The following is a 25777-nucleotide window of genomic DNA, read 5'->3' as shown; positions in this document are numbered from 1 at the left end:
AAAGAAACAGTTCATCAATGAGCTATTGAAATAAACACTGATCATGATGTCATAACAAGCGAATGTTAATATCAAAGAGCAAGAAACATACTGGCAATTTATTTCAGGGAAACCTTGACAAAAGTCTGGTTTATTTCCAAACTTATTGCCTCCAGTAACACATAACATAACATAACATATGGCAATACCTGCATTGCTGAAAATGTGTCCACAGCAGTAATGTCAAAAACCAGGTGGCGTGGATGCATTCTGAAATACAAAAAAAGTCTGTAATTTGTGCTAATCTTACATATCCCATTTACAAGTGATTTACACTGAAATCTAAACTATAGTAACACAACTTCTTTATGACCAAACATATTGCTATTGAGCATTAGTACATTGTATGTACGTGACTTTTTATTTTGTATGTCATGTTTCTTTGCCCCAATTTATGGAAATATTTTATAACAGGTTCAAGCATTTTACGTCCGTTACGCCTAAGATTTATCGAGAAGCTGGTGTCTTATGCACCAGTCAATTGTAACCACGGCCCCCCAGGTCCGGGGGTATACAGAGGATAGACGGGAAAATGGGCCGTGTGTTTACCTTTCAGGTGGCCTTCAGTGCCGGGTGAATGCGGTGGTTTTGTCTTCGCTTTAAATATAACGAGTAATGGGCCTTACCTAGGGTCCCTGGGGTGCAGGGGCATTTGGCAGGGATCTTACCATCTGTTCGTCCCCACAGGGCGGAGATTTTAGCTAGGGTTGGCTGGACCAAATGTCAAAGTCCCCACTATTCCCCAGACCTGGGAGGGGGGGGGGGGTACAATTGACTGGTGCATTATCGCATGCAGATTTGAGTGAATCGCAGAGAGTGTTTACAGTATTTACTGTCAACAACACAAACTTCTTTAGGCATCTCATTTAGACTTTTTTACTTATTAACAAGCAGAAATTTTGACACAATGGCAATTTTATAACAAACTTGACCATGAAATTGAGTGTGAGCAAGCCAGTACAGTTTGACTTATCATTTGGGTGAAAAATTACCAAACGGCGATGTAAATTGAAAAAATGGAATTGCACCTAATTTTTTAAGGTGCAGGTCTAAGAAAAGGCATGACGGTCTAAATATAGAGGTGCAGTTGTAAATTAAAGATGTGCACCTCCATCTTAAATATAGAGGTGCAGTTGTATTTATGTAAGAGGTGCACCTCCATTTTAAAGTTTTAAAATATATATAGAACAAAATGTATGAATAAAGAATTGCACAGCTTGATAACATACAGGTGCACCTGTAAAGTAAGTGTATTTTAGCAACATTGACTCACAAAGCCATGTTGTTTCATTTTAAGGGTATAGCAACTCTCACTCAGTCGTGGAGGTTGTTTGGCAGGATGGTTCGCCTTCTCCACACCCTGGACTGACTATTTAGTTACAATATTTCACACGATCTGTGGCTCAAAGCAACACCATCAACCCGCATTTTCCGATTTGTCTTTCAATCACAATCTTGCACTCTTATGATGTCAGCCTTCCTCTCAACATATTCAGTCACAATCTCTATTCTCCCATAGTTTTGCTTGGCACGAGGGCTCACTCGGCACTATTTATTTGCAATCTTTCACACAATCTGTGTATCAAAGCAAAACCATTCATCTTTACAGTCACAATAGCTCACAAAGCCATGGTGTTGGACCGCAACCGTCCATTTATCTTTTCAGTCATAATCTTGCGCTCCGCCATGTTTTTTTTGGCAGGAAGGGAAACCCCTCCCACACCCTCCCCTTCCAACTTCTTAATTTAATAACATATGTCACAAAAAAGTGGTGCTGCATTTCCGTTACCTGGTATTTGGACTGCAGTTGTGGCCAGTCGAGCTATCTGATTGGGGCGATTCGGTCCCTTGGGTGATCTCTTGGTCTGAGAATTATAAAAAAAAAATGTGTCTGTCACTGTGTACTCTATGATACATATAATAAACAAATAATCCACTTTTGGTCGTATATTTTTACATATTAAATATTTTAATGTTACATACAATCTTTATTATTCACATGGTGTCGGACCGCAACCGTCCATTGATCTTTTCAGTCATAATCTTGCGCTCCGCCATGGTTTCACTTGGCAGGAGGGGATACCCCTCCCGCACCCTCCCCGCCCACCTTCTTAATTTACAAAAAAGTGGTGTTGCATGGCACAAGAGTTCACCTGTCACACAATTCCTGTATATATTTTTAGTTTCAATCTCTAAACCAGCGTGTTGGTAATTGAAAGTTGTTCCCATCCTTTGATCTCAGTCAAAACATCTCACTCATCCATTGTTGAGGTTCACAGACGGTACACCCCATCCATCTTTTCAGTGACAATATCTCGCTCAGCAATAGCGATTTCTGAACTGGTCAACCGCATGTCATAAGTTTATGAAAGCGATATCTTCATTGTATGATTTACTGAAAAGTGGTTTTACATTTTTACAAAATAATCATAATGTACCTGGCTGACGTAACAAGCTCTGCTATGTGTACCTGTATAATCCATGGTCGTCATTAAATCGGTAATCCAACAGGAATTTATTCTTCGCAATCTCTATCCGATCAACAACTGTCAAACATCTAAATAGTATTGAAATTGTAAAGCCTAAAATGACAACTACTAACTGTCAAGTTTGACCTTCGTATAGAATGGTAAACAATGCGTATGAATATCTTTAATAAACAAGTGAAAACAAAGTATATATCTCAGACAATCTATAGAAATTTGTTTTATTTGTGTTTTTGAGTTTACCAAAGGTATTCATAGTAATTGCTTATAAGCATATTTTGAATTATTTTAATAAATAGTAGGGCGCTATTTCGCCGCATCTTATAGTTTAAATTTCATTCTTCCGTATCGTCCCGCTATGATGACGCTGGTGTCCGGCATGCACGCGCTCAATATAGTTTATGAACAGAAAAAATACTGGTTCCATCACCTTTACGTCTTTTTTTCAGGTTGATAGTATGTGCAACTTTTGAACGAAAGTAGTGCTATGTGTGACCGTAATAGGGCTCTGCCGAGCTTCGTTCGGTTTAGAGCCCGTATTAAATCGCCATTTTCCCAGTATTTTGAGTAGCAATGTTGCACCGGGATGAAAAATGAATAAAATGGTAATAATTTTACATTGATTTTTTTCTCGTTTGCATAATCTTTAGTGGTTTTGTTAAACTCTGAAAGTTTTGAGATGTGGCCATTTGCAGAGTCGATGATTTAACTATTTTCTATCATTATAATTAAAAATGATAATAATTCTGTTTTATCAAAATAACTTCGACATGGTAATGTCCATAAAAATAATATAACATTAACTCCGACATGGTCATGTCCATAAAAATAATATAATATTAACTTATGTTTGTATTAAGATTTTGTTACCCACTCCATCCGAACCTTGAATATCAAAGCGAGGGTTTATGACAATACGCGCAATTACTGGGCAATACCGTAAGTTTGGTTACGGCAATATTCGCAGCTTTCATTTTCATGGACCAATTTTGTGCCCTATTTCATTTTTTATCATTATAAATAAAAATGATAATAATTATGTTTTATCAAAAAAAAAACTCAGACATTGAAATGTCCATAAAAATAATATAATATTAACTCCGACATGGTAATGTCCATAAAAATAATATAATGTTAACTTATGTATGTATTAAAATTTTGTCACCCATTCCATCCGAACTTTGAATATCAAAGCGAGGGTTTATGACAATAAGCGCACTAACATTATTCGCAGCTTTCATTTTCATGGAACAATTTTGTATATTGCAACGCCTATAAGACCACAGTTACATCGGAAGCACTGGTTTATGTAAGGCGTGTATGCTGTGAAAAGTGTGTAACACAGGCGTTACACCAGTTACAAACTAAAAAATCGAGTTTATCGGTCGACATCAGATGTATATAATAGTTACAATGCGTTACAAAAATGAATTTCATAAGTTTGAAAATATGCTTTTTGTCTAAGTCAAATACCTTTTTACGTGGTTACATGGGTTACAACTGGTTACGTCGGTTACATCGAAATGTTTCAAACTCAAAACTCGAGATTAAGAAAGTCTTTTTATCTACGGCATATAACTGGTTACGCGGTTACATTGATTACAACTATTTACATAGGTTACAGCGAAACATCTGAAGTTTCAAATTAAAAAAAAAAATGAGTTTTCAAACAGACATCAGATAAGGGTTTTGCGGTTACAATAGCTACCATGAGTTACAAAGATATTTTTCAAAAGTGGCGTTTTACGCTTTTACAATGGTAACAGCGAAACATTTCCAAGTACAAACTCAAAAATCAAGTTTTTCGGTCGATATCTGATCAGCGTTATGCGGTTACAATAGTTACAATGAGTTACAAGAATATCTTTAAACAGTTTGAAAAAGTGTTTTTATCTGTGTCAAATATTGTGTTACGCGGTAACATTAGCTACAACTTGTTACATTGAACAAAATTCAAGTTCAAATTCAAAAATCGAGTTTTAGAACGACGTCTGATCAGAGTTATGCGGTTACAATGGTGACAATATATCTGTTGTCAGCTCAAATAAACTAAATATTATCTTTGATCTTCGATATATTTTGAAGTACAACAACGAGACGTTGTTTATCCGTTGTTGACCAACAATGATAGGATCGTCGCTTATCTTTTATACATACCGCTGTCGAGCAAACGCTCGAAACCAATTATATTTATAAAAAGGAAGATTCAGTCATTTTGTCATACTGAGACGATATTAGCAAATCGGTTTTTCTTTTTTTTCTTAACATTCATTTAACCAAAAAAGGGCGTGATTTACCACTGATAATGTATTTTTGTGAGACATATTGGCAAGCAGTTAGAGTCAAATATTGTGATAAACGTGACCTTGATTGGTATACTTTGCAAGTTGATTCCAGAGAAATGTTAATATCATCAATCTTTGAATAATTACTCCAAACTAGTGAAGATTGTCACCTTCTACGATTTTTAATTATCCCATTGTTATGAAATATACCAAATACTTAAAACGTGAGATTGTTTCTATTTACGTTTATGCCAAAGCGGAATGGTTGTTAAAAGATGTTTAGTGTACTAAGACATCTGAAATTATGCAATGTCAATTTAGCTGAGTAAATTTTGGTTTTTGTATCATTTCTTCGAATTGACTGTAAGTGTTTTGTTCCGAATAGGTAGCTCGGTTTTAGCGAACTTAGGTTAATGCTTTGGCAAAAAAATAAAAAATATGGCCTTTAACAGACAAAACTCTAGGGTGGTTTTAATTTTCCCAATACTCGAATATTACCGAGATATATGTCCATAAACATATGTCTCAAATAGATCAATATAACATATTTTCATGAAACAGAAATTTATAATTAACTGAATTAATATCATTGTCTATCATAGCTGTGGTCTAAACCAAAATCAAACTTGACCGATTGGAGAAAATATGCATTTCATTAGTATCTGACTATCTGTACACGATGTTGTCGGTGCCGCTGAACCGACGCCGAAAGCGTTCAGCAACACAAAAACTTGTTTCAAGATAAATCCATTATTATACAGAAAGGGAAAAGACAAATTGAAATCATGTTGTAGAACACCTAAACATGAACAATGATATTATGCAAAACTTATTTCATGCCTTGTATTACATAATTTGGCCTAAAACAATTGGACCATACGAGCAAAATAAAAATAATCAATCCATTTCGCTTTGAAACAGAATGACGGCGATTGCGAAACCATTTGTCCAATATATTTACTATTTGGATTGCTAATCCTTAAGGTTTTTAATTAAAGAAGTTTACAATATCACCCGAATAATATTCATTCTAAATACATAATTCAATCTTTAAGCAGTTGTCAGCGTTATTATGTACCATGTTTGGAGGAGCCTTATGCAACATGGCTGTACCAGAAATTGTTTGAGTTGTTTCGAGTTTTCGAGTGAAAAAATCAATTTTAAGCATTTTCAGAACAATATGCGCGGCATATCTATGGAACGAAACATAATTCTGGTGTGGCCTTAATTACGATCAATGTATTTTTGTTCAGCATGAACAACTTAACGGGGTCCAAACTCTAAACGTATAAGACTCTAGGTCAAATTCTAGGAGCTTATACTATATTTAATGTGAAAATCTCAACTTGTGAACTTAATACTACTGTATTCCGAATGAAAGTTATGTGTGGCATGTGTGGCAGTCACAAGGCAACATGTGAACTTTGAGTCTTCACAAAACCAAACAAATTGCTATATCACTGAACTTATTATTTAATGCTGAAAACTTTTTGAACAAATAATGGGAATTAAATTGCAATACTGGTCTGAGCCAATTGCTGGTACTGATAGTCTCAGAATATGGAGTAAGTGTTATATTGCAGTCTGTCTGCATACGCTGTAAAGAGGATAGCACAATCTCATAATAGAGCAATATGTTTCCGGAATTTGTACAAAAAATTTGCAAATTAAAACTGCCTGTATTCCAAAATGGTATGATTTTTTTTGCCGCGAGCTGGTTTAATTGCAAACACTGTGAATGGCAATTGAATGACGTAACTCTGTGAGTCTTGCTCCTATTCAGTGTTTGTCGAAGGTTGTTTGTCAATGTCCACTTTTTATAAACTATGATCTCCTTATTGCCTTATTGGATGGCTGAACGACAACCATCGTGAAGTTCATTTCTAAAAGTATTATAGCCGATACGGAGGATCAACTCCTTTCTGATTTTACATTAAACTGTTTCAAAACCTGCAATGGTCTTAAAAAGTGTTCGTTTGTTGTTGTTTTGTTGTAGTTTATTGCGTTTTATATAAATTATGGCAATTCCTTGTGTCCTTCCTAAAATGTGTTACACCGAAACCTCCGTCACCCCTAAAATGCTGCCATGTTATGTATTATGTAATCTAAACCAAGAGCAACGCTTAGACGCAAAATGACAATATATTTTTTTTCACTTATGTAATCAAGTAAATGACACAGTACAGACTTGGTCGACTACAGTACATCATAGCGACTAATTTTCAGAATAAGACCGTGGTACATCATCATGTGAATCGTTCTGATCGATAACACATTAAGTCTCTGTGAGAAGTATCCAAATATCATATATAAATGAAAATTTATAAAAAATAGCATTCATACATCTTACTATAGTTCAATTCAAACTGACACGAATTCAGATACCAACACGTCGTGTTTTGTGGGTTTTTTTTTTCGTTTTTAACAAATCGTGTTCATTGACTTATTTTGTGATGAAATGCCGATAACTACAAATAAATCATATTTCATACATATCTCTTCTATTGTAATAAAATACAAAATAGCAATTCAAATGGTACCAATTCTGCTTTATAGGTTATTGAAGAGGAATGAAATATAGTTTACGATCAAAAAAAGAACTATGCATAAATATTTATATTTCTAATTAGTTTACGGAAGGTAACGACGTAAAAATGTGCATATGCATCGGGTGTCTCCGATAAATTTCCATTGATAAAACAATTTTCTTACCAAGCTGCACGCATCTTATATGAGCAATGAATGACAAGCTTTACAGGTTCCAACTAGCTGCACCAATTTTTTAAGGGCCAAGAAAGGAAAGAGCCCGTAATATACATGAAAGGTCGAAGAACCTCAAGCTCGTAATAAATATTTTCCCCTAAATATGAATATAATGTACTACATCATTATCCTATAAAACGGGTTCCTTTGCGTTTACGATTCATGAGAATTTGTTTCAGTATATGTGAGAAAATTTGGACAATAAAGATAATTCACTTTTTACTACAGGCTTTTTCAGACTAAATAGGAAATATAACAATGCCAAACGAATGAGTACATGGCTGAAATAATGTGTTTATTTTTTTTCCTTAAAGTTAATAATTAATTTAAATGCAGGCTAAAAGTAAAATTAATAAAATGTATATTTTATTCGGCATTATTGACTTCATGCATCTTGGACGCGTCTACTCATATACAAACAAAACTGTGTTTCAGATATTGCTACAGTACTTATAGGTTATTTAACATTGTCCTGTACAATACAGATATATCGTTCCATAGATATGCCGCGGCCTATATGACTTTTCAAGCTGTGTACTCGCCCAAATATATTCCGTATTGTACTGAACAATGTTAAATGACCTTTTTAATCTATACCTATAAATATATCCCAAATATTTCTGTATTGTACAGAAAATTTTAAATAATAATAATAATAATAATAATAATAATAATAATAATAATAATAATATATTTTCATTCGGAACCTTTTCACGGGTTTCGGTCTTTATCATAGGTTTAACATGGGACCTGTGATTTGTACAATACAGACAAAATATGGGATTTTTGTACGTGCATGCTTCCCAATACGGTCACGCGGTTCAAAAGAGCGTCTATGATTGGACGTATAAATTAGGTATACAATAATATTTATTATTCATGGGTTGGAGATGATATTTCTGGGATCGTCAATTTCCAGCGCAATTTAGTGATTTGTTCATGGCGGAGTTGTCAAGGGACGTTATGAGTGTGAGTGTGAATTATTACACAACGACCTGGCATGGCTTTGCCATGTTTCAACCACTTTAACTCATACATTTTCTTCCTTTATAAGTTATACATAACTACGATAAAATGAACTTACCATAAAGTTAAATATTAGTTTTGAGGGATAGCCAAAATTGGTAACGAACAATAACTTCTGGGTTGTCTTAAACGCAGCTAATATTGACATATTTTATCAAATTATTTTACGAATCACGGATATTCTTCCTTTTCATGTTTACAATTTCCCTATTTAATCAAAAACAAATTAACTCGTAGCAAGTACAGTCAGTTTATCCTACAACAATCAAATACATCGTATTGATGTCAAAATTTATAAACAGTTTACAACATTAATTTTATGGAAATAATTGATCAAATTTTCCGTTTTGTTTTGCTTAGTCAATGTCAACGCCGCCCTATTAAACACCGCGGTTACCGTTGCGTCTTGCAAATTGTCACAACAACTGGTACAAATACGTTACCTTTTATGGTAACATACGTTTAAGACTGTTTAGGACAAACCATTTAAAACACATTCATTTCTAGAAATAGAAAACGTATATATTTCGCTCACGTCTGTGGCTCGCTGATATGGGTTCTGTGAATTATTTAGTATGAAACAATCTTTCAACCCAATTAAACATAGTATGAACAGAACCATTACTAGTGATTTTGTAAACCACAATTAGTCTATCTGTACATGTCATCTTACTTCTTTTTCATCCGTAGATCCTCCCAGAAGCCCAACGTGCACCATCAGTGGAACGTCTATCTCGACCACTGCCATACTAGTGGAGGGCACAGATTATACCATCAGCTGCATTAGTTCCGCCAATCCCCCCCTTATTGCGTATTCATGGTCAACTCCGGGCCGTGCACAGGTTTCCGGAGCCAATTTGACCCTGATCAATGTCCAGAACACCGCCGACCAAGGCCAGTACACCCTGACAGTCACAAACACAATGGATGCCACAATAGGAAACACGGAAACGGGAACAAGCAACACATCGTTTTTGTTGAATATACAATGTGAGTTTATTCATATATTTAGATATGTATGTGCTGTTAGTATGCTTCTACTAGTATCGCAACATTTTGCCAATGGATCTTCAGGTTACATGCTCTGTAATAAATACAGTTGATTACATTGTTTAAGTGTAAACTATGTCACTAGAGTTCGGAGGCAAGGTTTCTATACGGGTATGCTCAATACATCACCATTATCACAGTGCTCTAAAACATATGAAACATGCTTAAACATGCTTAAATACGTTTTAATACGTTTAAATTCGTTACGTATTGTACGGTTGTTAAACCAAACCTCCAGACTTTAGCCCGAACTGTTTTGTCTCACAAGCGGTTGATTTTGTACAGTTGACTGTGTATAAAAGATGGTATCAGAGCATTCATATTCTATTTGGATGGTTCCCGACAATATCCAGTACCATACCTTTAATGTAAAAAATTCATACAGTGATAATGATTGGTATCCTGAAATAAAATTCATTAAAACGGGTTTATGAATCTGGGCAATCCAAGAAGAGTATTGCTCATTGAAAGTTTTGTCTGCAGCATTTATTAACTCACAGTGATTTAATTCGTAAACTATTCATAACTACAAAACAAAATCAGAACCTGTTTTTGTCGCACTGTCATTCTTGTTTGATCTGTCCAGTTTTCAGTTTAGTTTTCAGAAGTAGTCATTTTTAAATAAATAGCTGACATAAGTATTACAGTGTTCGATATCTATAAACGATGTCGTCATCACTTATTTAATATTCTTTATGTCAGGGCTACCTCACTTGTTTAGTTATCAAATGTGTACAATGTTGTAGACAAATCCAGATATACCCGTTTTACTAATTTTGCTCCAGGATTAAAATATATGATAAATATTTAGGAATAACTTCTTAAAATATAGGAAGCCACATTTATTAAAGGACAAATGAATCATAAGACAGGCGTTATTGCTTGCAGACATTTGTTTGCCTAAGCGAAAGATTTAATGTGAATATAAAATACATCAAAGGGTGCACGAGTCTGTCTCTTTGGAACATCAATGTAATAAACATTGTCTTTCTGCACTTGAGTATCTGACACCCACTGAACTCCGACAAATTAAAAACGATTTGTTCGGTAAAATGATAGCTATTCGTGAAATAAACTTAAAGTGATTCGTTCAGATTGTTAGTGATTCATGCATTGTAATAATGATTTGATAAGTGACCAGTGTTATGGTATGTTACGATCTCTTTCATACCGATAAAAAGTGCAAAATAATATAATAAAAAGTACAATTATCTCCAAATGTGGTAAACACAATTATAATCTCACTTTTTGCTTAAATTATATTTATTTTTAATTATAATATGTTTTAAAACGTTGAGTTATTAAAATGGTTAAAATGGTTGTAATGTTAGTTTAAACTTTTCTCCCTGTTCGGTGTTTATGATTATACTATGAAGTGTTAATGCGTCAATTATGATAAAATATTGTTGCGGTTCAGTATAAAGTAACACTGATAATGACTCTTTTTTGAAAAATGTTAGTGATTCGTTCATGATAAGCTTATGGTTTTATCATAATTTTATAACAATTGGTTCATAAAATGTCAAAACTGTGTCTCTATTATAAACATTTCCTTTCAGAAATGAATATTGATATAGCATTCCCATAACCCATTCCATTGACCAATGGTTCAATTCAAATTACTACTCCGCCATATAATGAATTTGCAAAACAAACGCGAATAATCATTGGATTTTAAACATTTTTCTTAAATTCATGATATATAAATATTCAGTCATCTTACTGTCAGAAACCAGTCTCTTTCGATTGAAAACAGGTTTGTTTTCCAGGTAAAGAGTGAATGCCACGCTAGATTGTTGACAAATTTTGAGGCGTGGGTGGGGTAAAAAATATCCGATAATCTGTAAACTGTTGTGTGAATTTTCCGGGAAGCTCGTTTTAAGTATTACAACGACAAACAGTTCAAAAAACATTTAAACGATGATATAAAATTCAGTTGTTTTCGTCTGTAATTTGTTTGGTATGAAAGTAAATGTTCGATCATTCAGCTTCAAGATCAAGAAAACGTTTGAAAAACGGGATAACCGGCAATAAACGTTAAGTTGTTAATTTCAAAATATATTTTCATTTAAATTTTAAACATTTTTGCCAGCATTTTCTGGTTCAAAGTGAAGTGTTCTGTTTTGATCAAGGGGAAGGTACTACAAAGGATTTTAAAATTAGTTCGGAAAGTTGATATTTTCACTCCTTATTTTGCAGTGTTGATATTTTCACTGTTCTTATTTCACTGATAAAACCCCATATTAAATCGAAAAGCATGAAAGAAATACATATATGATTGCCCTTGATACCCTGTCAACAAACTATGTAAGTAGAGCATTAGTGTTTTATGTTTCTCGAATATAAGGGCCAAATAGTATTTTTATATACTTTGAAGTAAGTATTGGACCTAAGAAGTCTACTCCTGACTGAATTATCGGTACAATTATTGGAAACATGTAGGGCGGCTAAGGCCAAGCATGAGTTATGTAAATACACATTATTACCCCGTGCAACATTTACAAATGTTTAAGTTTACACTTTACATCTTGTTTAACTTTTCATTACAATAATTGTCGTTAGTTCAAAGTTGCTAATGATAATAAAACCATTGTTATATACATGTTTACTAACGCATTTTTCGATTTCTGGTTCCGGTGTAAGCAAACGCATAAAAAGTGCTCTCCCGATTTAGTTTAAATAATGTGCTTTATATTTTGAATTAAGCAAAAGTGTTTGGATATTTAGGACAACCAGTGAGTCATCTAACTCTAGCAGAAATATCATCGCATTTTGTTAATTGATAGCAGAGATACAGAACGTTTTAGTAAATCTCTTTGTTTCCACTGTTCTTTTGAAAGAGCCATTTTGTGTCACTTGTAAAGGTGATAAGTGTTCACCTAATATGATTGAAAAATCGTCACGCTTGAATGGACAGCAGAGCGTGTAATGTAACGGGAAATTCACTGTCATTCAATTAACGTTTACCAATTAATATCATTATTAAGTACTTAAGAGCTCAACTCGCATTTAAACGCAACGGCCTGAAAACATGGATGAAACCGACCCAAAGACGTTGATAAATAGCAGCTTAATACTTATTAAGCAAGAACGATGTAACAGTGGGAACCATAATAATTCGTTATGGGACGCTGATAGCTGTATCACCGAAGATGAAGACTGCTCCCAGACGTTTCTACCCCAGCGGGTTTTCCAAGACATGGACAGCAAACTAGCTGACTTAGCTAAAGACGACTATGTTAGACAGCTATTAAGCGTTTGTAACAACAATTATCGTCGCATTGACAGCTACATGAATGTACTTGCCGACAGAGCGCGCGAACTACCCGGATGTCCACAGACACGCCTTATAAATCGCAAAACATCCTCGCAGACATCACGAGAACGGAAGTGTGCTATAGACTGCTATGTACTTAACGCATACATCTTCGGAGAGAACACGAAGGATGTTTACGACGTATTTGCTAACACTGCCTCTCATGAAACTATCATTATCGATAATGACCTTACTCAGCAAGATGTCACAAAACCAGATATCCTCGCCTTAGTAACAAACCTAAGTACTGAAGTTCTGAAAATATCTAAGCAGCAATCATCTGACTCCGCGCTTCTCAAAACCATACTGAGGGAGACGGGCATGTAACTGCCAGGGTCGGGTACTGAATGGGACAATGAGAAGTGTGCTAGCGAGATTGCCTGAATCATGCAGATTCGCAGTTAAATAAGCTTCAAAATGATGTTAAAGGACTGGGGTCTGCGATTGCCACTGTGAATAAGACACTTGTAGAGGTTAGCCACGAACTACCCGAGCAGCAACCAAAGACCTACTCAGAGGCTATCAAAAGCCAAACCATGCAGCAGACGGCCGACGTTACAACAAGCCCGCGCCCCAAATCAGTGACTGCTCATAATGTGTCTTACAGTCGGTATTAACTGAGAAGAATTGCTTTACGGCCAATAAGATCATTAACAAGACTGTGTCAAATAATCAGAAGCCGGAATCTATTGCAAACGTGGTCGATAAACCAGTCAAGACAAGCAGTAGTAACAATGACACTCATGCATATAAACCAGTGGAAAGTGCAGAGCCTCCAGCAGCTCCAGCTTCACTGGAACGTCCGTGCGCAACGTCAGGAAAAACAGGGTCCAGTGAACATACTGGTTTCACTGCCGCCAGAAGGAGAAAGAACGTCTCGTACTACATTGGGAACATTGATCATAGGACCACGGAGTTTATGTATCCTACATTCGTGTCTTCCATGGCCGATTTGGCTCATCGGCGAAAGTTAATGTGCCAGAGGATCTTGAACCAATTGTTGACGACGCGTATTTCTGGCCTGACGGCATTTCGTACAGAAAATGGAAGTCCAAAGAAGACCATATTAGCGAGCGAACATCAAATTTACGCTCGCGGTCCCGTTACCAATACCAGCGTAATGACAATTATGATGACTACGGTGACTACGAAGATGACAGTTATCACTTTAAATCGGCATCTTACGATCGGTACCGGTCCGATAAATATAGTGACCGCAGAGGACGCATGCGTGACGATACTTGGCGTAACCATGATAACAGTTACAGTGACAACCAGGAGCGACACACGTACTGGGATAGACAACAACCGGAAGAGGACACTGACGATTGGAATCCTGCGTCATACTAGAGTGATCTGCGCTTTTTGATATTTTATATATTTATGTATAGTATCAAATTTTAATTATGTTTAGGTTCACGATGCTTGCGCACCTACTTATTTTAATCTATGTTATGTCATTGAATCTTCTTTGTTGGAATTGTAGGGGTGTTATGTCATCAGCCTACCCTTTAGCAAAAATGTTAGATCAGTATAACGTAGATATTGCACTTATAAATGAGCATAAACTTTTACCTAGATCTGCAATGTTTATGAATAGCATTCACTCAGATTACGATTGTTTTGTTAATACTGACGAAAATGTAGATAATTTTGGTCCAGTTATGTGCGGAAAAGCAGGCACAGCGATTATGTTTAAGAAATCACTCTCATTTAGCATAAATCAGTTACCTTATAAGGAAAACCATCGTATACTTGGAATAGAGTTTAAATATCATGATAGATTGCCCTTATATATGTTTTGTGTGTATATGCCATCGTGTAACAACATAGAATACTATATCGGTTTAAGTGAAATCCAGTCATTAATAGCCTATAACACCCAGGTTGGGGACGTTTTACTAGCAGGGGATTTCAATAGACAGCTATATGGAAACCATGAGTTCAAGAGTGCTAACACCAAGTCCAGATTGCTGACAGAATTAATAATGAACAATAACTTGGTATCATTACAACATGTACGTGGAAATAGATATGGCGGTACGTTTGTGCCAACGGGGGAAGTAATCGACCACATATTGCTTGAATCATCATGTGTTACTTTGTGTACTAAATTTATAACTGAAGACAGTACAAACATTATGACATCAGACCACTTGCCATTAGTCTGCAGTCTGAGTCCTGTCCGAAAACGTTGCTTGGAATAAATGTACAATTGAAAATTATCATAGCTATCAACATATGTTACAAAATGAACTGAACTGTATACTCATAGTTGAAAGTACAAAATGCTGTTCAGACTTTCTTAACGAATTAATAACTAATGCAATTCACCGTGCAGCTAGTATTCTTCCAGTAAGCAAATATAATAAAAGGGCGAAACCCTACTGGTGTGAAGAAGTAAAAGCCGCCCACACAAAGGCGCGCCATCTACGCCGATTATGGATCAATGAGGGTAGACCGAGAGGCTATATCAACGATTCATTTTATGGATACAAAGCCGCTAAAAGGGAATTTAGACGAGTTTAGCGCTGTAAACAAAACGAATTTGAAAACAAAGCTATCGATGACCTTAACATGGCTGCAGAGCTAGACTACCGATTATTTTCGAAACTACTCCGAAAACGAAGCGGTAAAAAACCATTAATGTGTAACGAATTATCTGTTGATAACAAAACATACGCAAATGAGAACGTTATAAGAGGTTTTGAAACATATTTTACCAGGGTGTTTGAAGATAAATTCGTGAATAAGGATGAAAAACTTAACGAAGATTTACAAACATTTTTAAGGGAAGATAACGATATAGCAATGTCAGTAGAAATTACAAAAGAAGTTACAAACGAAGAAATTACCAGCGCAGTGAGAAGCCTGAAACTTCGTAAAAGCTCCGGAATCGATAACGTTTTAAATGAGCACATAAAACATGGTGGTGAATTATTGACAAGAGCATTAGCTATTCTTTTCAACTCCGTGCTGTACAACGAACGAACACCTAACAAATGGAGCACCAGCCTTCTTATCAAAAGCAAAGACAAAGACAAGACCGACCCTGGCAGTTACAGGCCCGTTTGCCTCAGTCCATGCTTAAGCAAACTATTTGAAAAGGTTATACTTAACAGAATCAATGACGTTATAAATCGCAGCACATAAACTTTCCCAATGAACAACAACAAGGTTGCCGTAAGGGCCTCAGCTGTGTAACCACCAAGTTTAATCTACAAGAGAATATTTATCAACAAATAGAACGAATCAGCAACGTGTACGTAGGCATGCTTGATCAGAAGGCTGCGTTTGATGCTGTGTGGCACGATGGACTATTCTTAAAGCTTGGCCAGTTTGGAATTGTCGGGAAAGCCCTCCGTACACTTAAAGCATCTTATAGCAATCTTAAATGCGTTGTTAAGCTTAATGGCGATACATCAGAAAGCATCAACATACAAAAATCAGTTCGCCAAGGAGGTGTTTTATCTACATATTACTATTTAATCTACGTCGACAACCTTCTGAGAGATCTTGAGATCAGTAACAAAGGCTGTTGTGTTATTTCAACCAAGTCCGGCAATCCTGCATACGCCGATGATATTGCCCTGTTGGCGTTATCTCCCTTGAATCTTCAGAAAATGATGGACATTGTATATCGCTACTGTAAGTCATGGCGAATAGACATGAATGTAAACAAGTCAGAAATAATCGTATTTACAAGGAAACGTGATCCACCCAAAGTTGCAATAATGTATGGTGACCAGATAATCCCTCAAACTAATAGTGCGAACCACCTGGGTGTGAAACAAGTTTCTAACATGAAGTGCAATGCACAAATTGAAGAGAGATGCCAAAAAGCTAAAAATGCATTTTTTGCAATGACTGCTTAAGGTGTACATCCACATGGTATTAATCCATTAGTTTTGGTTAATCTCTATGTTAAAATCAGAATGCCAATTGTTCTCTTTTGTAGTGAATTATGGAATAATATTGTACAAAGCGATATAGCTTCAGTTAATCGCTTACAGCATTTTATGGTTAAGAAAATTCAGGGATTTCATTTTCGCACGAGATCTGATATGTGTGAATCAATGCTTGGGCTTCATAAATTGTATTCATCGGTGATCATTAAGAAATTGCTATTCTTACATTTGATACTGTGTCTAGACTCTAAATGTACCACTAAGAATATTTTTCTACGACGATACTTTCAGTTTGTAACAGATAGAAATGTTTCTTTAGGTTTTATTCCTGATATATGTAAAATCCTATGTACATATGGACTTCAAAGCTTTATCAACAATGCTTTAGTTTATCCAGAACGAATTCCCTCTAGACGTCAATGGAAACATACAGTTAAAACTATTGTGTCACTGAAAGATACCTCAATTTGGTCATCACGAACTTTGTCAGACGAGGATTTTAGTATATTCAGAATTTTGCAACCGCGTGTTAGTAGAGCAACAGTGTATGATATATTTGACTTAAACTGTTATAAACATATTCGAATGTTTATTGCAAAACTGTGGTGCAAAAGGCCACCACAATTGCCACAACGATGTCATGGATGTCAAACAATTACTGACAATTTGGATATACACATCATTCACGGGTGTACCAAACATGAGCGTGAAAGGTGGCGTCTAATCACTGACGTCATGGAAATGGACATGGGCCTTGCGCAAGAACTGTTGTCAATGGATAGCGTAATGTTTTTCTTAGCACTTCTTGGGGCAGAACTAAGTGTACAGAATTACCAAGCAGTGCGAAAACAATTCTTGAGATGATCGTTTGTGTTTATTTATAACTGTCTCGTGAATAGTGCATAATTGTGTTCGATACAAGACTTATACCTTAAGTTTGATGCAAAGGATACAAACACAATCTCAATATGCATGTTGATATAAAATGCTAATTTTTGTGTATGTACATATATCATGTATATAGATATCATGCCTTCATAGTAACTATTTGTACATAATATGAATATCACCGTTAATGGTGGAAATAAAGATGAGTTGAGTTGAGTTGAGTAGTAGTTTGTAGATATGGATGTTAGCAAATTTACAGCTCTGTTTCGCACCCACATGCCACCGCAAACAAAATGAAATATGTTTGCGAACATTATATCTCGTAGATAAATTAATCATACAGTTTAAATAAGCACATGCTATGTTGTTATATATATTGTCGCAATAGTGTAGTTTACAAATGTGTATAAGTTCATTGATTATTAATTATAAAATGAATCACTCGAACACGGGTGAAAAAATAACTAAATATTGGAGAACTTTTTATCCACGAACCGAAACTAGAAAAGTGACAGCTATAATTTTGCATGCGTGACATACCACGGGCATCGTCGCAATTACACTCTTTTAAAAGGTCATATGTAAAAACAAAAGATTTAAAATGCTAATACAACTCCAAACATAAGCATGAAGGAAACAAACTTTTTGTTTATTTTAGTGAAAGGTCGTACCTAATTTTACTTTAGAGAATAGAAAACCTACATATACACTTGTGGTTCCACTACTTGGGAAAATCTGTTTTTCTATAACAACCGTTTAATAAAATACCATTTTAAACGGAAATCAACGCAATTCCTTCATTCATTATAACATGCTTGTATTTGTATGTTTTCACTTTAAGCAGTAAAATTCAATTTCTAGTGAACCTGAATGCGACCAATTCTTGTAACAATCATACAAAAAAAAATAGGTTGCATATTCTTACATTTAAATGTACACCGGTGTGGGATTCTAACCACTGACCGACGAATTATTACATAGAAGCACTTCCAACGTCTCGTCAACTTGTAATTATTTCTCCATCTAACATTCCTAATCTATTCTATGGTATATTAATCATCGGGATAAACCAAATCCATGCATTATTTCGGTTTTGCATTATTTACAGCGACGAGCGATTGAAGGTAACCTTTAACCAATTTCGTACACTGCTTATTCCTTCAGCTATACATACGGTAACTATATGAGTACGAACAGGTTCGGTTTGAATTAAGAACTCGGAGCATATCATTAAACTAAGAGAACGATGAAGTATGCATAATCCATAAGGTATATCACATAAACATTAAAGAGTAATCATTCTATCTTTTTACTGTCTTTTATCGTGGTCGTTGTATACCAAACAAAATATTAATATGAAAAATGCTCTCTCAAAATATGATAAAAAACCTTCGAGGTTAGCCCCCCCCCCCCCCACCCCGAAAACGGGTAATATCCGTAGGTTGTTCAGCATTTTATAACTTTATACCAGAATTTCTCTTTATTTTCAGTTGAAATTTCCACCCCTATTGTATCTTACCGGGGTTTCGCGATAATCTCCCACGTGCGCGTCATATCCGGACGTTCGATGACGCTCAACTGCAGCAGCTTGGGAAACCCGAGCCCCGCTTATGCGTGGACGTACCCTGGTGGAGGTTCACATGTTGGCCCAAACCTCATATTTACCAGCGTACAGACCACACTCGCCGGAAATGTAACGTGTACAGCCTGGAATACACTGTCACCTACTGGAGGAACAGCGTTGGTTAAGACCAAGCAAGCAACCGCGAGTCTCCAAGTTCTATGTAAGTTAAATTTTGAACACTTTCGCGTTGACGTAGAAGGCTGGGACCGGGCGCGTTGTACAATCCTCTCTATCTTAAAACTAGGGCTGATGGTGTATAGAGCGATTTAAGTGAAACAAAAAGGACTGTCTTCAACGCCTTACTAGGATGAATGCTTTATTATTCTGCAAAAAACCCCATCAAGTTTGGGATGATCAAATACAATTTTGAAATCACTTCAAACAAGAATGTGCCAACATTAGCTGTTTGATGCTTTATAATGGCAACTGTCGATTACATTAACAAAATTATTGTAGTAAGTTTATTCAAACATAAAGTATACATATAAACAATTTTCATGAAGCAGGAACAAGTCTAGACGGTTAATAACGATAAGTGTATGCCTTAGTCATGTAGGTCTTTTTACCTTGAACAATTTGTATTCATCAGTTTATATAATGGAACATTTCAAAAACTTAAATAAGTCAAGAGTCTAAAATATTCTCCAAGTACTTCAATCAGCAACAGGACAAAGTACAATTTCCTTGATTGTGTATGGTAATTTATTGGTAACAGTTTTAACTATTGTCTGTACATTTTATTTCCAAGGAATTCTGCTACGCCCATGATTTATTTATCTTGACGTAGCCATTAGCCAGTAGATCGCCCCTATGGGTAATTCGCTACGTCAACGCTCAAGGTCACGGTAAATGTGATTTTTGTCTGGCTCGTTTGATTCTCCTTCATTGTTAGATAACCTTTATTGATTTTTATCTATGTTTCTCAAAAACCTAGGTGAAATCAATAGTGTAATGAACACTCTGTATGATCAAGAAGGTAATGACATAGGAACATGTTCCTTATTTAGGCCAGACAGGCATTTAAAATTAATTATGTGTATATATCTAAACAATAATGTGAAATTAGACATGAATGGCAAAGATACAGGTCTTGCTCCGTATAACTTTGCATATCATTCAATTATCGATTTATGTTATGTTTACAAACTACTTAAATTGTGAATGAAATGAACTCTTTGAAATGGTCAGTTAAGTATTTATTTAAATAAAGTTAAAGTTCTTACGCAGTTGCTAGAGAAATACAATGTACCATCAAACGGGGTAGAAGAGAGATACATAGGATACAATAATTGTTGAAATATTTGACTGGACCCTTGCTGAAATATTGTAGTATCAGAATGCAAAAGAAAATGCAAAAAAAGACTGCGGGTAATAAATGAAAAAGAAAGCGGGTCGAGGGAATTCAATATTTTATCAAAGCAATTAAAAGGCCCTCCCATTTCAGCAAAGTATTAAGATATGCCAATGGTTCCAGTCAGCGGTATCTTGGGGACTTAAAGAATGATGCAGACGCAAATCCACTGTTCTAATATAGAGCTGTTGATATTCATAGAATGGACTTCCATATAACAATGCATATTGGGTTTAACTTAAGGCACCTGTACCAGAAATAAGATGTCAACGAATAATTGCTTTTCATTCCACCTGATAGCCAAACGCATATATCATTATGCTATCTGGTGCTTTACACAGTTGTGTTTTCACTGGAGATAGTGCTGTCTTGTTTACTGTTAGACAGCATAGCTGTAACATTTATGTTTGTTTCGTCGTATTGTCGATGGTCTAAGAGGGGATCATTGAAGTCACTTATATTTCGCACATCAGCCATGTCTTCCTAATAATCTTCTTTTTATATATACCAGTAAGGGCACACTTCGCATTACACACCACTCTTCTTCTATAGAGTGTTATAATTCCAATTATAAATAAGATGTGCATATATCTAGCACACTCATACAAACGAATATTGCTTTGATGAGTTTAAGCTGTGTGTTGTATTCAAGGAAATCAAATAAATTATTAAATATATGGACTGATGTGTTGGAATTGGACATGGCTAAAATTGTTATTTTCCCGTTAGCATTGCCGTCCGATTTTTATATCAACTTATTTGCGGATGTTCTCTATTGTCTTGCAAACTCAAAGTGGTTTATACGTTTGTATAACTTTTTTCTGAAGGCAGACTATGCCTTATTTTGCAACATTCATCAGCGTGATTTCGTTGAAGGTTTAATTTATGTTTATAATGATAATATGTTTAGATTTCTACCCAGGAACAGAAACAGATGTATATATATGAACTATTTTACATACTTTTTTTGTCCATATGATTTCAAGTAAGTGTCTTGACATATACAATGTTTTTTATATTCCGGTAATTTCCCGGCAGCCAGATAACTGTTCAATTTCTTTCGCTAGTTTCTCATTAGCCAACGAATGCATTATGGGGTATGCTGTGTTTGTTGGGAAAATCAAAATCGACAGGTACTTGCCCTCTGATGTGTTTAGGATATCTGAAATGTCCACTCTCGTTTAGATTTTGCCATTCAAAGCCTGAGTATGTGAATGGAAGGCTTATTGCCTGACCGTTGATGGTTTTGGCGTCGTAATGCATAACGTAGTTCTATTCCTTGACCGGATCAACCATAAAGTATTGACTATTTGCGTCGATAAACACTTCGATACCGTACATATACTGCACCGCATTAATTTTTCTGTAAATATACGCAGACTACTTAAGGCTAACAATTCCAGAAATATATGTGTGTAATTTTGTCGAGCATACCAAATTAATGTGGTAGGGGTCAAGTTTGTAAGCATTCATACATTTTTGCCTGAAGTCTGGATTAGACATTGTTTTAGTTAAATATGTATATGTTAGCGATAGTCTCCCAATACTTTGCATATGAATGATCTCAAATCTTCTTCTGCTTGTTTGAAAGAACTTATACTTTCATTTAATATACTGCTTGAACAAGTTTGAATCTTGTAGTGGAATATTTCTTCACAAACTTCATAGACAAATCCAGAGCTATTTAAATTTGTCTGCGGCTTTTGATTGTTGATTATGCTTATATGACAAAATGGACTGGCATTCGATTATGCGTCCGTTTATAATTCGATGTGATTGTTTGTTTGTGAAGGGATTTATATTTTACATCTGTATTTTAACATAATGGTTTTACAGTATTCTCGGCGAGTGTTGAAACAGTCTAGTCATGAGTATCCGCGAAAGCAGCGATCGCAGTAGGAAGCCCCGCGTTTTTATTTTTGATCATGAAAATAATATGTTATGGTTTTTGGGAATTAACGGCATTTTGTTTCCTTGTTTTGTTCTTTCCCAGTTTGTACATCGGGGCTGTAATTTTCATCTTTGAAAATATCCTCATAATAGTTTTCTTCAGTCTCAACTTTTAATCTCTTAACATATTATAATTGGGTTGATAATTTGAATATTCTATGAGTGTTTTGATATTTTATTCGGTTACAATGGTTATCTTTTCGTTCTTGTGTTTTTTAAAAGCTTTGAACATTTATGGCAAGGTTGTTCTGTTTTATAATTTTGGGTTTTGGAGTTTGGGGATAGAAAATGAAAAAAAAACCCGGCTGTTTTCAAGTATAATAAACTTGGAAATTCAGATAATGTGTCTAAATGGTGTGAAGCAGAATTAAAGGCAGAGTTTATTGCATGACAAAAAGATTTTTAAATCCTGACGTTGGTTATTGCCTTTTAATGCCTTATGGCTAGGGTAGAGAAATATATATATATATATATATATATATATATATATATATATATTGATGTTAGTTTGCTATGTTAAAGTAATGTTTAAGGATGTGGTGAATGTCCAATCTTGAAGTTGTGTACAGTAAAATTATCTATATAAACTTGGAATACTGAATTATTAATTTCAGTATAATTTGAACGCATTATGTGGTGGACAACTGAAGTTTCTTTCTTCTCAGCGCTGTCATCTTTGAACAATTTTATAATATGACCCAGTTGAAATTTTAAAATATTTCAATCATTTAGCTTTTCATTAGTGTGTTAGATGAGATGATTTTTATCAACCTCTGATGGTATTTGTATTTAGTGGCAGATATTGCATATGCTTTAAAATTACCTCATGTTGGCATATTTACTAGTTTTAGATTCTGGAATCTGTTCCGTCTATTGAGCTCATTATATCTCGTGATCTTGATCACACTGATCAAAATTCTGAGTTTGATTTGATTTCTTCAGAGACTCTCGCTCTTCGTTTGATTGCGACGTTTCTTTTTCAAGCAGTGTTAAGCAAATGATTCGGCATCTTTTGACCCTTGAAAAGCATTCGTTGCTTAGGGTGTTATAATCATTGTTATTTATTTTGTAAATTTGCAAATATTATCATTATTTATATACTCATATTTTGCTACCTATGGTACATCGGCATACAAAGTATTTAAAATGCAATATTATTTATAAGTATATAATACAAGTAGCTCAATCATTTTATAAAAACCTTCTTTGAAATCCGATAAAGACACGTATGCACAATACCAAGTATGTGTTCTGTGCATGGCACATAACGTGCGGTTAAGGAACTGATACAGCAATCGAATATGCATGAAGCTGCTTAGAAATGCTAATACATTGTAGCAATTTAGAAAATGGTCTGGTCAATATTTGAGGCATGCAATGTTTAAGCAAAATAAAAAATCTGCAAGGACAAGCTTATATTATTCCATTATATTAGTCTAATAAATGTTATACCTTTCTGTAGCTTATTTAAGCGGGCCTCATTTGTTTGTCCGTTCAATTTATTTCTGCCTTGATACTTGCTCTCAAGTCCGATTGTTTATACCTCCCATATGTTCTACTTATATTATTCACTTTATCAATGCACCTTTTTCTACACTTAAATGGCCTTTTTAGTCGTTTTTAAGTCTCGACTACTTCATTAGGTATGTTTTGGATGATGAAGATGTAATTCGGTCTAAACCTCCTAGAGATCTATGTTTGGGTAATTAAAAAAGCTGTCATTCGAGTTGGCCAACCGGATGGGGATGAAAGTGCTGAACATGCTGACACTCGGAGGCAACACCAACTACACGAGCAACGACTTCGTGCACAAGACGGTGGTCCTGTTTGGAAACGTCATTTTCAGAAACATCGTGGCAGAGATCCAGCAGTCGCCTTTCTACTCGGTGATGATCGATAAGACGACAGACATTGTCACTCACAGCCAGCTAACCATCTACGTGCGATATCTTAATCAGGGCGCTAGTAAAACCGCGTTTTGTTCGCTAGTGAAAGTTCACAGGGGAAAGTCCGACACCATTCGGGCTGCTGTCGTCCAGTTCCTGCGTGATGCCGAGCTGCCGCTAAACAAGATGTGCGCGTTTGGCAGTGATGGCGCCGCCGCCATGCTGGGAAAGAAGAATGGCGTTGCTGCATAACTCTAAACCATGGTTCCCCACATCCTTGTGAACCACTGCGTCGCCCACCGTCTGGCGTTAGCCAGCTCACAGGCCGCCGAGAAAGTGTCATACCTGTTTAAGTGGAAGTCTAGCCTGGAACAGCTTTTCCGGTTTTACCACGCTAGTGGCGTCAGAACAGCGTATCTATTAGAGATTCAGGTAAACATGCGCAAATAAATTAGCAAATGTACATTTCTTCAATTTGATTTTTAATGCATACACTGGAATCGTTAAAAACTAGGTATAACATCCCCAAAGCATTATGTGTTGTCCTATATGTTTTATTCTTTTTTCAGACTATCCTGGAAGAGCCTAAGGTGAAGGTCATTGAAGCAAAGGATGTTCGCACAACAAGGCCGTGAAGGCGATCAGCGGTGCGACGCAGTGGCACAGGGCTGGCTATTTTCATGCAGCAATACTGATTCGTGGCAGTTCTGATGATGATGTCAGATGTTTTGCCCGTACTGGCGAACCTGTCGCTTGCGCTGCAGGTATGTAACATCAGAGCGATGAACAATGAAAACATCCTTATTTATTAAAATGAGAATTTGTTCGATATTTATTTTACCTTATTGATACAAACATATATAAACATGTTGTTGTTGTTTTTTCAAATAAATGTAGTAAAAATGCATTGATAGTTGAACACATGTAGTATATATTCACTGTATCATGGATGCACTTTTTGATTCACATTTCAGACGAAGGACGCGGTCTACAGCACAGTCGGAACTCTTGTGATGAGTGCCATCACCACGGTCCGGTCAATGAAAGACCACCCAGAGCTGAACTACAGGGAGCTTCCCAATACCATAGGGCAACTGTCAGACCAGCCGTTTCGCTTCAAGAAACCCAGCGCGAACGACGTCACAGATTTCAAGAATTACGTCTTTGACAAGTTTATCGACGCCGTTGTCACCAATCTGGAGAGC

At 35.7% G+C, this 25777-nt stretch overlaps 1 protein-coding gene across 3 annotated transcripts in view; it reads left to right on the top strand.

The window, feature by feature from the left end:
- Positions 1-25777, top strand: part of LOC128234053 (hemicentin-1-like) — a 107451-nt gene that overhangs the window by 66857 nt on the left and 14817 nt on the right. For 2 of the 3 annotated variants that reach the window (XM_052948014.1, XM_052948015.1), the window contains 2 exons: positions 9290-9589; positions 19252-19545. The exons of the other annotated variant lie outside the window; for it this stretch is intronic. In XM_052948014.1, coding sequence (XP_052803974.1) covers positions 9290-9589; positions 19252-19545 — 594 coding nt within the window. The remainder of the gene's footprint in view (positions 1-9289; positions 9590-19251; positions 19546-25777) is intronic. 3 annotated transcript variants of the gene reach the window in all.

The sequence above is a fragment of the Mya arenaria genome, chromosome 5 (genome assembly GCF_026914265.1).
Source record: "Mya arenaria isolate MELC-2E11 chromosome 5, ASM2691426v1".
Lineage (NCBI taxonomy): Eukaryota > Metazoa > Mollusca > Bivalvia > Myida > Myidae > Mya > Mya arenaria.
The sequence above is the reverse complement of the archived record's forward strand: the minus strand, read 5'-3'. Positions and strand labels throughout refer to the sequence as shown.